Raw genomic sequence first — 14848 nt, 5'->3', positions numbered from 1 at the left:
TTCCCTGGCAGTTTCCCCTCTCTAGAAGCAGAGCACCTCAGTGCTCTGCGACAGGGTGTCCACTTTGATCTGGCCAAAGCGGCTCCAAAGCTTCAGAGCCACCTTGGAGATCTGGCCATAGGATCTCCATTTCAAGGAGAAATTTCATTCAAGGGGGAATTAATGAAATATCTATAACTTTGGGTTTTTTTGTCCAATTTGGATAAAACTTGCAGGGATGGTAGCCTCTGCTAAGAGCATGAAACCTGCCAAGTGTCAAGAAGATTGGTGCAGGGTTTGGGGGGAACTGTACCCCAAATTCTTGAAAGCCAAACTCGTGTCACAGCTGTGTGTTACACCACAGGAAGTCAAAACTGCAGGTTTGGTAGCTCTTACTGAGGCCACAAAGCCTGCCAAGTTTCAAGGAGATAGGTGCAGATGCAGGGGTTTCTGGAAAACTGCACCTCAAACTGCTGACAAGCAAAACTCATGACATAGGTGACACTGTGTGTGTGTTAAGGCGCAGCGGGGTGACAACTGCAGGGATGGTAGCCCCTGCTGTGGCCATGACGCCTGCCAGCTGTGGAGGAGATCGGTGCAGGGGGGTTCTGGGGCCCTGCACCCCTAGCTGCTGACAGACAAAACTCGTGCCAAGACTGTCTCTGTCTTGGGGCAGTTGATTGTCTGTATTGATTCTTTCCTCTCCTTAGCCTGGTTTTGTAGGTGTTAATTGATGCTCATTAAGCCGTTATGTAGTAGCTAGGTCCTGTGTATTGAGCTGGTCCCTGAGACCCTGGTCCCTGAGTGAATCATGATTGATTGATTGGTAACTGGTAACACAGTAGCTTAGCAGCCAGGCCTGCAGTAACGTCCCCCCCTCCCCACCCTAAGACAAACACAGTCATTCCTACAGCACCCATGGCACGAGTTTTGCTTGTCCGCAGCTTGAGGGGCAGTTCCCCCTAGCCCCTGAACTGATTTTCTTGAAACTTAGCAGGCTTTGTGGCCTCAGTAAGAGCTATCACCCCTGCAGTTTTGACCCCACTGTGTTGGAACACATAGATGTGACAGGAGTTTTGCTTTCAATAATTTGGGGTACAGTTGCCCCAAAACCCCTGCACCAGTCTTCTTGAAACTTGGCAGGCTTTGTGGCCTCAATAAGTGCAGTTTTCACCCTGCTATGTTGTAACACCTAGACTTGACATGAGTTTTGCTTTCAAGAATTTGAGGTGCCGTTCCCCCCAAACCCCTGCACCAATCTTCTTGAAACTTGTCAGGCTTCGTTTCTCTGCAGAGTCTACCACCACTGAAAATTTCATCCAAATCAGACAAAAAACAACAAAGTTATATATATTTTATTGTTTCCCCATTATACCCTATGGCCGGATCTCCGAGGTGGCTCCCATGCGCTTTGGGAAGCCTAACGAGGCCAGCGCTTTGACCCAGATGTGCTGCTTCAGACCCCAAAGCCTCCAAAGCTTCTCCGGATCCGAAGCTCTGTCCAAAGCCTCGCACAGCCCTACCTTACAGCCACATGAGGCTCTTGTGGCCCCTCACATGTACTTCAGGTCCAAATTAGCTGTGAAGCCCAGACAGACTTTGGGTGACAAGAGAAGTGGAAAAGAATTACTCTGGGTTGCAGGAAGCCTTTGTATACCTCTAAAGATAATGTGTGCTCAGTAACTGCAATGGCAATTTACCTGGTTAAAGTGTAGGCACATAAGTGCACCTACATGTGTAAGTACAATTGCAAAATAAGAAGTCAAGTAAAATTGCACTTAGCAGGGTAGGTACATAAACAGTGTCCTAGTGGTATTTAAACATCTACATGGCAAAAGAGGATTCTGCCCCCACCCCACCACAAAAATGATTCAATTACTATCATAGCAATAAGTACTAGAGGAATTCAGACTAGATTGAAAATCCTCTGCAGAACTGGCTTAATAGTTTTACTTAGATTGTGTAACTGACTTTCCAAAATGGTAACCTATTTGTGTCAGTTCTTATCACACTACCATGCCTGAGGCCAGTCTAAAGGTTGCTGGGAAGCCTGAGAGAGAAATCTTTGCATCCCTCTTGCCACAGAAAAAATGATTTAGAGGAATGTTACTTTCATTATTAGCATTCACCTTGTAGCACTTTGAATTGCAACTTTGAATCGCTAAAATATAAAAATAAACAGCATACACTGATGTTTTTGTTTCTCAGTTATTTATACTACAAGAGCTGGACAAGATTCCCATGCTTTCGTTGTCACCAATATATAAAATATTGCACTGTGATATTAAACTAAGGATACTAGCAATGTAGAAGATCACACTCTGTAAGCATAATATCAGGTCAGACAGACTGCAGAGTAAGGTGGAGATACTCTGCCTCAAAGAGCTGCTTCCGTAAGTGTGAAGCATAATTTGAAAACCCCATTAAAAAGTGCAAAATATGTCTTTTTCTTGGCCAGCAGCTTGTCTCCCAGTTAGCTTTCCAGTGAGCTGCTATCAGGAGAAGCAAACCAGTGGGGATCCTGTCTGCTCCAGAACACAAAAGCTGCAGTGAGCATGACAAGGCTCCCTTATTCTGTGCCCAGCTCAAACCTGGCTGCAAGTGAATGTTTTTTTGTTTTTTTTTTCGCAAAGGTGTCTTTTCATAATGGTACAGACGTTGCACAGCATATAAGTAAACATGCTCAGGAGAAAAAAGCTGCTTTTGTTTCAGCCATTTTCTCAGCTTTTAATTTATTCTGCTATTTATGAGAGTGAAAAAGAGGCCAGTCACTAATCCTAAATTTGGTGTTTAATGTTTTTATTTTTCATTCTTTTGCTTCTTGTGAATAAAATGTTGCATTTCTATACCATGCTACTAGTATCATACTTACTAATCTGTATTAGCACTAGTGATAATTACTGTATAATGGTAGCACAGAAATGATGTTTTTCTTTATTAAAAGTGTAACCAAATACTTTTATGCTTTTTTATTCCTTGTGAGATATTTCTAGACAGAGAATTATACATGCCTGCGTGCTAAAAACATAAGGAGAAGAGAAAAAGGCATATAGTTTTGATTACATTTTTGCATCCACGTGAATGGCAATAAAAGTATCTTCGTCATTATTACTAATCTGGAAATTAGCTGTGCCATCATTAGCAACATCAATTTCTAATCCAGTGCAGTAGTCATCATTCTTTTGTCCAGAAATAACATCACAGTAAGTGCCAGCAGGAAGGCCAGTTTGCAGTGTTACATTCAAGTACCTATGTAAAAGCAGAAATTAAATATGTGTTATTCCGATGTTCAAATGCAACTACTTGTCTGACTATAAAGCTTCATGTGATGACTGTGGGGTTGATGTTCTATATTATAGTGGTAGAGACTGGAGACTTATTCCTGGGTAAGGACTTTTCCTCCCCAAGGCAACAGAGGCTGGGAATGATGTGCAGTAGGAAGTAACTTCAGCCTCATGTTATGAGGGAGTGGTGTTTTCAGGGAATCAAAAAGCTTTGCTTATTGAGTTCAGTGGGAGATTAGGCACATATACATGAGTTAGGAGCCTGAATGTGTTTGTGAATCTGGCACTTAGGTGAATATTCAGATTGAAAGAAGGCCTCATTGGAAACAGAATGTCTTTGTTTTAGGCAGAGAGACATAGTAGAGCCTTTAACAGTCAAACCTTAACAGAGCAATGAAAATTCACTGACTAGAACTGAACACCTTATATTCCTCTGCACTTCTGCCTCTTAGAATCACTGATAAGAAGGGATGGAAGGGACTGCAGGAGGCCTCTAGTCCACCCCTCCCTGCCCCCTCCCCCTCCCACTCAAGGCTTTCTAAAATATTCCAATCAAGTGTTTGTCTAATTTGCTCTTAAAAAAAAAAAATTCCAAGGAAGGAGATTATATAGCCTCTTTAGGTAGCCTGTTCAAATACTTAAACACCCTTACAGTGAGAAAATTCTTCCTAATAACTAGCCTAAATTTCCTTTGCTGCAATTCAAAGCCATTGTTTCTTGTTCTGACCCCTCCATATAACCACTCTCCATATAATCACTGTAAGTTTTCTCCTCCCCAAATAAAATAGTTATTCCATCCTTTTCTCTTAAATTAGGATTCCTAGTTCTCTATTTATTTTCTTTTGCTCTCCACTGGAGTATTTTTATTTTGTCCATGTGTTTCTTCAAGTATCAAGCCTCAAACTGGATGTGGGACTCCAGTACCTCTAAACCAGGGGCTTTCAACCTTTTTTAAGGAGTGTACCCCTTCTGGGTACACTTATGGCGGAGTGGGGAGGGGTGGCTGCCAGACACAGAGCAGAAGGGGGGCTTGCATGCAGCAGCGGTGTAGGGCAGTGGCTGCAAGCTTCCCCTCTACCCCCATGTCCAGCTGGCCAGGTGGCACCTGTACAGCCCACAGAGGCTGTGACGCCTGCTCCTGGGAGGCAGCAGTGCGGGGTGGTGAGTGGCAGTGCTCCGTCCCCACCCACCCACGCCACTTTCCAAGTACCCCCAAGGGTATGCATACTAGGGTTGTGTGAAGCTTTGGTCACCAATTCAATTTGGAGGAGATTTGTTCTGATTCAGAGAATCAATTCGGAAAAGGTTCAGAGAGATTCAGAGGGATTCAGAGTTTTGGATTGGCCGGGGAGAGGTAGGCACAGCCGGGGGTGGCTGCAGGTTCTCCCACAGCTCCTCAAGCTGTGCCTGCCTCTCTCTGGGTGGAGGCAGCCATGGGAGAAGCCCCCATGGCTACTCTGCCTGGCCCCAGCCTCCCAGCACTTAAAAAAAAAAAAAAGAAAGAAAAGCCCCACATTCACTGGCTGCAGCAGCAGGGATCAGGGCCTCTGAGAGCTTGTGGCAGAGCCCCCCAGCATAGTGTGGGGAAGCAGGGGCAGCACAGATCACCGCCCACCCCCCACCAGGCACCTGCGCAGCAGCTGCCCCATGGCATGGGTGCAGTGTGGCTCGGCAGGATGCCGTGCGCCATCTGGGAGCTGGGGCCACTGGGGCTGAGTGGGATCCTATACTCCCCAAAACAGTACCAGTAGCTGTCACACTACCCTCAATCAATTTTCTATTTACTTCCCTAAAATTATCTCTTTTATCCCTTCCCCACTTTTCTCTTCAGACAGGTTCCCATATATGGTCAAAGATCTCTCTCACATCTACATAATGAGGCATATCCAGCTGACCAGCCTTTTTATTGCTGAGTTTGAGTCTAATGATCAGGAAACAGCAGCAGAGTGGTAACTTTCTGGAAAGAGCTTTTGGGACAGGAGAGGTAAATTTGAATTTGTAACAGATTATAGTTCTGAGCTGTCCCATAGTTTATAATTCTCCATGAAAGGGATGAGCCATGAATTATCCCATTACAACACTGTGGTAGACAGTTCTTTCCATTGGCCAGGGGATAACCTTGCTTCTCAATCTCTTGACCCCAACTGCTTACCAGTCATCATTATTGAAGACAATAAATCCTTTATTTCCACGTCCAAAGGCCACTTGATTGCTATTATTGTCCCACCAGTTGGAGAAAGGTTGTCCATCAACCACATTTCGGAAAATAACCATGTTCCTGAAAAAAGAAATGCATGGACTTGACCATCATGAAAATATCCCCTCTGCACCTCTACCATCTGGTGAAAAAACATATGGGGAACTATATCACCTGTATTTAAATTTATCTCTACTGTGTCCTACCTTATTTGGCGCCATCTATGTTCACAGACCCAGTCATTTCCACAAGTGGTATCTGGATTAATTGTAACAGGTTTGGTTGTTCCATCCTCAAAGCTTGGTGGTCCCACCCAATCATTAATATCCTTTTGTTAAACATAAAAATAGAACACTGAATTAATCTGCTGGGGATGGTGGGTGGCAGCTAGAAAGGGTGGTAAGGCCAGCTGTAACATTCAGAATAAAATTCATTCCCATACACAGAGGAAATGCAAGGCTCAACAATCACTCAAGTTCTAATCCTGTCCTAAGGCCTTTCACAGAATGTAAGTGGGGTGTAGGTCCTGTCCCTCCACACAGGGGTCCATTTTATTCTACTCGATTTATTTCCAAATGATAGAAACCTACCTTTCCATTCTGGAAATATCTTGGCCACCGAAAACTTGACATCACACGTGTAAATCCATAAGGATGGGCAAGCATGAAGCCCGTCGCCATTTTATATTGTCTGAAGTGAAAAATAAAAAAAATGAAATGAGAATAAGGAATGGGAAACAAAGAAAAGAAAGATAGGTTCACACAGATGACCCTTACCTGGGATCCCAGAAAGTTAAAACAGAGGCTCCACCTGCACCATGTCCTCTCTGGTTGTCATGATTATCCACAAAGACAAGTGCTTTATCAGAAGGCATAAACGCCCAGCCTTCTCCCCAGTTCCTAAGCAAACAGTGGAAGAGTTAGATCCTTTGAAAATAATCATTTATGCAAGCTGTAATGTACTGATTAGAGTAAAAGATTTTTTTTTTTTTTACCTTAAATAAGCCATCTTTTCTCCATTCCATTTCCGTATGACTGTCCCCAATTTTGCACCATATTTGAATTCAGTCACTCGGCCATTTCCAAAGTACTCGCTGCTTTTGATTGATTCTCCACCTAAGTCAATTACCTGGTTGAAGTGAAAAATGTTGGTTATATACTCCAGAGTATTGAAAAGGACATATAGCAAATAACCCCAGATGCTAGATTTAGGTGAGAAAAAGTCAGTTGGGACAACAGAAAAGTGCCGGTTTATTTGCTAATCTCCAGCTCACTATTTCTTTAAAAATGAAATGTTGTTGAGCAAAATTAAGAATGCCTGTCTTTTCCCCAACATTATTGCCATGAGTAGTAGCTTTAGAAAATAAATCACCGTTGCCATAATCAAAAGGCGTAGTTTGAGGATAAAGAGGATAAAATCACAGTCTTGAAGTTAAGGGGCCATTGCTAGGAGATTTGGGTCCATAAATTGAATTAACATTTTAAATTATTAACTGTGCTAGAGATAATTAGGAATCTAATAGGTTTCCCAAGTCATTGTGTGTTCTATACTAACACAAACAACCGCATAACACAACGCTGTTTATATAGTGATCGAGTTGCATACTAAAACAAGGTGGGTTTCTTGCTTACACTAGCCTTGTCATAAATCTCTCCTTGTAATATCCTGGCTACCAATTCATGGCCATTTTGATTTCCTTGTTATTCTGGTAACCTAGTTATTTAATGGTTTTAGCTTAAATGGATGTTCTCTGTTTACTTCCCTCATGTATTTATAGGCAGAAGGCAGAGCAGGGTGGTACTTTAAAAACTAACTTGTTTCCTGTCTTCTGCCTGAGTTCAGATTAATTTTGCTAATTACCATATTTATTTGAATCAAAAACAAGGTTTTGTTTTTCATTCAGCGTAGGGAAAAAATCCTTTTGCTTTGGATTTGCAGGTAGCAGGTAGCTGCGGCATCCCAGGGACAAATTTAAGATGATCCTCCAATAATTAGATTATTTACTAGGAAAATTATAAATTTATAAATTTCCCTTGTGAAGAATCTGAATAGTGGTGGATTGTCTTAAAGTCAAAGTCATCTTGGACTTAATGAGCTTTCCTTTGTGTTATTAAATTTCATCCCATTTATAGTCCAGTCCTCAGGGTCATTCAGTTCTTTCTATAGAATATCTCAGTCCTCTTCTGTACTGATAATAATCGTCCATCTATCAATAAATTTAATTAGCAAGGTCCTGTATTGTGCACCAGTGTTGCTAATCAAAATATTAAATAAGATTAGGTTTAGGACTGATATTTTAGAATTTCCACTAGTAACCTCCCTACAGGACACTAGTTCTGTTTTCAGTATGAACCAGTTAGTCATTTAGCATTTAAATCCCCTTAGTCAGTTTCTTACGCACCTTTCAATTCTTATATTAATCCTCACCTTCTCTATCTTCACAAGTATTTCCCATGTGGCACCATCTTCAAATACATTAGCAGATATCAAAACAGATTAGATCTACCACATTTCCCTTGATAGCTGACTTCTTAAACAAAGGAAGATACTGTGCTACTGTGCATGATCTACCTTTCATTGGCTCATGTTGCAGTTTATCCCAGTTTTGTATTTATTTCTGTCTCTAATTATTTTTTCCTTTCAAATTCATTCTAAAGTCTTTGAGGTCAGGCCAAAGAGACTGTACTGCCCTGGATCATTCCCTTCTTCCCCACCCCTTCATTAAGTATATATATATATTATATTTGCAAGAAGCAAAGGTGTTTGCAGGTGACATTTTTTATTGGAACAACTGAATGAGTGGGATAGACTTAGACAAGCTTTTGTATGCAATATATTCTCATTCAGGTAATATATTTCTATTTTCCAAGCATATGTTATCATGCCCAGAAAAAAACTGATTCATTAGAAAACCTTGCTGCTGGACTTGTAATTCCATGTGTTATTGTTCAAATTTTCTGTAATGGAAATTATCCAGTTTGTTTGACCCAAGCATATTAAACTATTTGAGTTCTGCTTCCAACCCCAGTATGGTAATATCTGTTTCCATACATTCATTCCTGTTACCCGTCTTGCCTGTGTCCCCGTATCTTATCTTATATTCCTTAATGAAATCAACGGAAAAGCATACATTTAGTTTTTCTGCCGTACCTAAATTATCTGTAAACCCGACTTCCCTGTGTCTGCATAGCAAACCCATTCCTCTCCCTTATTCTCTTGTTCTCTCTCTCCTTCTTTATGACTAAAAACCCCTGTAACTATTAGTTTTAACTCATCCTGACTTATAGCAATGCTCACTTTACATTTTAGAAACGAAGTAGTTTAAGGATAAACAGTAACTTTGTTTTTGAACTAATTTCCTACTTCTTACAAAGATCTCTGTTTATATCTAATGCCAATTTTAGAAGAAGAGGTTATTCATCCAGTTAGGTGTAGAGCTATTCCTTACGTTTTTCTTTGCTTTGTTATGTAAAGACCAGTGAATTTTTATTTCTTTTTCTGTTTTCTCTTTTACAGATAGAAGTGGTGCAGCATTCAATTAGTGAGAGCTGGATGCAAGGAGGAGGGGCTGGAATGAGGAGGGGCTGGATGGAGGAGGGGTTGGAACAAGGAATAAAACCCAACAACTGGAACTGGCCAATTTTTTAAATTAAATTTGAAAGAAAACAAATTCCAAATTGTTGACAACTGGGGGAAGGGTATTTTTGTTTCAAAATTTCTACATGAACTAAACATTTCAAGAAAAGGAAAAAATGGAAAACTGACACACGCTGCTTCTGAAATGAAATATACTCCCTGAGAGCCCAGCTGAAGTCAACTGCAATTGACTCCTAATCAGCTTCATTGCAGTTCAAACCTTTTCACTGAAATTTAGGCGATTGCCAGATAGCACAGATTAGAGCAACAGGAAATTAAACTTTTGAGACCTGATTCTCTTTATGTACCATTTACATACTTAAAGTGTGAGTATGTGTAAAAGCCAAGTGGGAAGTCTTCTTTCCACTGAGGTCAGGTTTTGACAGGGATCTGAATGAGACCTGTATTTCACCTCAACTATTTCCAAGGTATTGTGATTTCTAAACCAGAAGACTCCAGTTGTGCAGACCAAACACTGCACATGAATATTTAGATCTTAAGTCTCTGCCTTAATTCATAGGAGCTGCAGTTCTGCAAGGTGCTGAACACTTGGGTACAGATTCAACAAAAAACTAAGGCAGTATTGAGCACACACTGTATTTGGATAAAAACAACCATTGTTGCTTTAGAAAAAAAATAAAAGTAAATTACCTCTTGGTAAATGAAAGGTCTCGATCCTAGAGAAAACCAATCAGTATTTAAATCTTTCAGTTTATCTAAAATTGCCTTCATGTCCCCAGGCCACATGTGCTTGGCAGCATCAATTCTGAAGCCTGCTACACCAATATCAATAAGGTAGTTCATGTATTCAGCAATCTTTGAACGTACATAGTCTTTCTCCAGTGCAAGATCAAGAAGACTAACCAGGCGGCAGTCACGGACCTGTTTAAAAAAGCCTAGATGTTGATTTGAGTCCTTTTTAATCCAACATTATAAATCTAGTGTTCTAAACATATTTTTTTCATTTGTCATTGAAACTCACAGCATAATGTAGGATTAACAAATCCCTGATTTATCTGTTAGGCCCAATTCTCCACTACGTGTTATGCAGTACATTTGTTTATATCTGCAGAAAACAGGCATTTTTAATAACATTTTACACTCACTTTGTGATTTACAGAAAAAAAATGAAAAGAAGTAAATTAATTCTGTACTCAGACATTTTTCAAGTAAACATAGATCACTAATAGATGTCACTTTTACTTCATATTACTTACAGACAAAACAATGTTGTTCACTTCCAGAGCACATATTACTTTTCTCTTGACACGCGTGTGATATTTTCTTGGAAGTGGATTAATTCCAAAAGTTTTCCATAAATATCATTTCAAAATTTGAAACACATTCACCTTGTGTATACCCTTTTTGTCTCTTTCCAGTTAGAAATATTATAAGTTTACTGACATGAATTTTCCTTGAAATAAAAGTGGTTTTAGAATATTTGTGGAAAGTTAATTTCTGATGCACACTTGAGATTAATTAGATTTGAAATCCAATTTTGAAAGAAATTCAAAACCCACTTGGCAATGAAAACATCATATACCTTATGCATCCAACTGCAGAGTTGGCCTTTCAAATGCTTCTTAAAGGCTCCAGATCCCAATGCAAAAATCGTATTTACAGAGATTACTTTTTAATCATTTTGAAAAACACAACAATTTAAGAAAATCATTGCCTAATCACAAACAGAAAGGACTAGAACTTCAATAGTGATTGCCAAGGACTTATTTTCCCAGTTCCAATATTTCTGTAGGTCCTGTTCTCCTAGGTTATTTATGCTGTTTTAATCACTTTCATTAATTAAATAACCAAGAGACTATGTTATATGAGGTATTTTCTTTCTATTGTTGAGCTATTTTCTGACCAGTAAACACCTCAGTTTTACTAGTAAAACTAGTAAGGAAGAGTGGGAAAGGAAAAACATGGGAAAAAAAGGAAAAAATATATTTCACAGTTCAGTTTACCTGTTCAAGATCCCCGTAATTGTCGATGCCCCCACTTCCAGTTTTACATTTGCCATCATTAAAGTCCCAGCCTGAGTACGGCACAGCAGGAAAATCTCTTGTCTTTGCATTGAAATAACTTCCACAGGTCGCATTGTTTTCAGAGCCAAGACCAGATGCACACATGTGGTTTATTACAGCATCCACATAAATATGAACCTAAAGAGCAGAGTTTACACTTGATTTTAATGGAACCATTTTCTGGAATGTCATTGACTGTATTATTCCCCCAGCCTCCACTTTTTGATCCGTAGGGGCCAACCTTTTTGGCAGGTGTGCCACAAATATGTCCCACACTCTCTTTAAGTACCACTCTGATACCTTTCCTCAGCTGGATTGGCTGGTCCCTTTTCTGCTCCCTACCCTGTGCTCCTTGCCTGGTCTGCTCTTTTGCTCTTTGCTTCCTTCCTTCTGTGTGCTCCCTGCCCAATCTGCTGCTTTGTCTTCTGCTCCCTGCTGCATCTGCCACTGTACTGGCTGTCCCCTCCCTGGTCTGTCACATGCCAAACAGAGGCTGCCCATGCCATCTAACAGGTTCTAACAGGTTGGCCAACCCTGCTTTTCGTTATACACACCTTTCCTTTTTCCATTTAAAATGCTTTCCTTCATTAAATATTATTTGTGTATTTTTCCTAAAGTATTTTCCTAAATATCCAGCACCAATGACACCATTCTATGATATGCATCTCACCGTTTAAGTGAGACAGAGACTGTTTGGGGACAAATGTGCTTCTTTTTCCTCTGACGCCCATAGCTTTCCTCCCAAGTTCCCTTTTACATCATTGATTTTGAATGCTAAAAATTTATAGACCATCATTAATACGGCAATAAAAAATAACATTACTTCATGTAACATGCATCTAACTGCAGAGTCCTTCCAACTCCAACTGCTCACAACTCAGTTTGAGAGATTTTCACTTATAACTAATTGTTAGGAATAGGCAATGATTGAAATGCTTTTCCTCACTTCTAATGAGCTAAGCAAGCCTTCAGACCTAAAACACCTTCTGTATCCTCCACACTATTAACATAGGAGGAATTTCAAATAACACTTACACTAACGTTATTGCATCTGGTCACCATGTCTATAAATTCATCTTCATTACCAGATCGTGAACAAAGCTTGTAGCTGATTGGCTGGTATCTTTCCCACCAGGGTCTCCATGGATTAGTAATGATAACATTTTCACTTGGAGGAGATATCTGTGAATGAAATGATGTCACTTGATAATATATCATCATTATTTATCTGTTCACAAATCTATTAAAAAGAACACAAAGCAGAGAATCAGGCCTCCTATCACTCTTACACAATGTGTGCATCTACACATCGAGTTAGTCATGATTAAAGTTACTGTGCATTAGCCTAATGTGCAGTAACTGATTTTTGGCAGGTGTCTACAGGTGCAGGCAACTGGCACTAAAGTTAGCACCAGTTCCCTCCAGTCCTGCCATGTCCCCCTGTGGCCACTGGGGGGAGCTCCAGCCTCCAGCCACATGGCTGCCATGTTGAAACTAAAGTGAGCTGCCAGCACTTTAAGAGGAGGCTGGACAAATACCTCGTTGAGCTCATTTGAGACCAATTACCTCTGACCCATGGCAGGGGACTGAACTTGGTGATCTTATAGGTCCCTTCTAGTCCTCCTTTTTATGATTCTATGATCTTGGAAACTCTGATCCCTGGACAGCCCCTTCCTTGCCCAGGAGCTGCATGCCCAGTTCAGGGACAGCACAAGACAGCTTCCTCCTTGTCCACCTGCCTCCCCATGCCATAGCTGCTCCAGTCCCTGCCCCTGCCCATGACAACCAGCCTGCCACGCTCCTGCTGGCTATGGTGCTGCTGGCTGCAGCAGATCCCCCTGTCTAGGCCCCAGGAAAGCTGCACACCTGCTAGCAGAGTTCAGGGCACTGGCTGTGGAAGGCCCTTGGCCAACCATCTCCTCCTGCACTCCCTTCTTCAGCCCACCTGCCTCACTGGTCACACACCTCCTACCCCCTACCCACTCCCAGCACCACTCTCAGGATACACAGATGGTCGAAACAAAAATACTTTATTCCCTAACAACACCCACCTCCATCCCTCCCTTCTCAACAAATAGAGCCCTCTACCCCCACCTTCCTCAACCAACAGAGCCCTTCTGCCACCCTCCCCATGCAACAACAATAAAAAACCCACTTACAAATGGAAAACTATTTACAAATAGAAAGCTATTTACAAATGGAAAGCTACAATATTTTTGGTTGTCCAGCCCAGAGCGGGGGGCCATGGTGGTGATGTGGGGAGAGGTTGAAAGGGCAAAGCCCCAGAGCAGGTGCCCAGTATGCCAGGTTCAGGGTGTTCCCCTGTAGGTCTGGAGGCCATGGCAACCCCAGTGGGTGTCAGCTTCATGCATGGCCAGGTCTTCAGGTGCATGGTATGGGGGAAAGTGGTGCGGCTAGGGCCAGGTGGGTGACAGCAGGTCCAGGGCAGGGGCCGGGCATGGGGGTCTGGTGTGCACAAGGTGCTGCAAGACCTCCTCCCAGGGCCAGGTGGGGGTGGACAGCGGGAGGCATGGACACTGCCACCAGGCCTAGGAGGTTGTCCAGGGCCTAGCAGTCAGTGTCCCTCTGCTGCTGGAGCAGCTCTATGTGCTCCTGCTCCAGCGTCTCCATTTGGGCCAGGTGGTCCCGCTACACCTGATCCTGCACCTTTGCTTGGGCGACATCCCCTGCCCACCAGGTGTGCTCTCACGCCTCCTGCTTCTCCACCACCACCAGCCACTGCAGCAGGAGGGTCCAGACCATGGTGCACCGCTGGCACAGCCAGTGCATCCAAACAGTTCTAGCAGTGCATGGTAGCGACCAAGAGCCTGCATCCCTGCTGGGACTGGTGGGCCCTCCCCTGCGTCCAGATGTTGGCCCTGCAGAGGCAAGAGACAGAAGTCTTTTGTGAGATTTTGCAATATTTCAGAGATAAGATGCTCTTCACCAGGGGCCATGCCCTGCTTAGCCTCAGATAGGGGGTAAGCCATGCATGGGTGCCGAGGGACCATGGTAAGCCAGCTATGCAGGCTGGGCCCAATCCACTGCCACCCAAGCTCCCCATTTCCCCTTGCTCCGCTGGAGCCAGTAGCCTTCTGGGTGCTGGTTGCAGGCAGCCCGCCTACCCCGCCCCTTCACAAGGTGGGACAGGCCAAGCTGATGGAAGCACCTACTGCCATGGCTCCAGACCCTGCTCCCCCACTCTCTCTCTGCAGGCCAACTGCTCTGCCATGCTGCTGCCCTGCCTATGACATCGGGGTTCTGGGTCCATGGGGCTCCCAAACACCTGGGGCGAAGGGATGACTGTACTCCTGCCCTCACCACTGGGAGTCCATGAGGTGGGGGCCAACCCCCAGCCACACCATTGCTGTGACCCAAGTGTGGCCCTGCTGCATGTGCCCCTGGTGGTGCTCAATGAGCTGTTTATGTAGGCGAAGGGGTGCACCAGCCACTATGCTCTGCCTCTGATAATCCTTCTGGTGCCCTGGACACACCTGCAATCCTGGTTTAGGACCCTGAGCTACAATGGCACGGGAGGCAAGCTCAGGCTGCACTGCAACCTCTGCCATCACCTGGAGGGCTACCTGTGGCAAAGCTATATGTCCCTGTCCTGCTACCGAAAAGGACATTGCTACCAGCATTGATGTCTCCCTCAAGTGTACAAGAGGCCCTTGCCCACCCAGCTTCAGGGACACAGGCTGCTGCATAAAGTTCTGAACTCTGTCCCT

General features: G+C 43.0%; 1 protein-coding gene across 2 annotated transcripts in view; it reads right to left on the bottom strand.

Annotated features, from left to right (window-relative positions):
- Positions 1–2769: 2769 nt before the first annotated feature.
- Positions 2770–14848, bottom strand: part of LOC102375480 (pancreatic alpha-amylase-like) — a 21293-nt gene continuing 9214 nt past the window's right edge. The window contains exons 3-11 of one of the 2 annotated variants that reach the window (XM_006032156.3): positions 12156–12302; positions 11061–11258; positions 9748–9978; positions 6455–6588; positions 6237–6359; positions 6051–6150; positions 5667–5788; positions 5416–5541; positions 2770–3228 (exon numbers count right to left, since the gene is read on the bottom strand). In XM_006032156.3, coding sequence (XP_006032218.1) covers positions 3039–3228; positions 5416–5541; positions 5667–5788; positions 6051–6150; positions 6237–6359; positions 6455–6588; positions 9748–9978; positions 11061–11258; positions 12156–12302 — 1371 coding nt within the window. In that variant the 3' untranslated portion in view covers positions 2770–3038. The remainder of the gene's footprint in view (positions 3229–5415; positions 5542–5666; positions 5789–6050; positions 6151–6236; positions 6360–6454; positions 6589–9747; positions 9979–11060; positions 11259–12155; positions 12303–14848) is intronic. The other variant, XM_025213831.1, reaches the window with a different exon arrangement.

The sequence above is a fragment of the Alligator sinensis genome, unplaced genomic scaffold (assembly GCF_000455745.1).
Source record: "Alligator sinensis unplaced genomic scaffold, ASM45574v1 scaffold329_1, whole genome shotgun sequence".
NCBI lineage: Eukaryota > Metazoa > Chordata > Crocodylia > Alligatoridae > Alligator > Alligator sinensis.
This window is presented reverse-complemented; position numbering and strand designations above follow the sequence as displayed.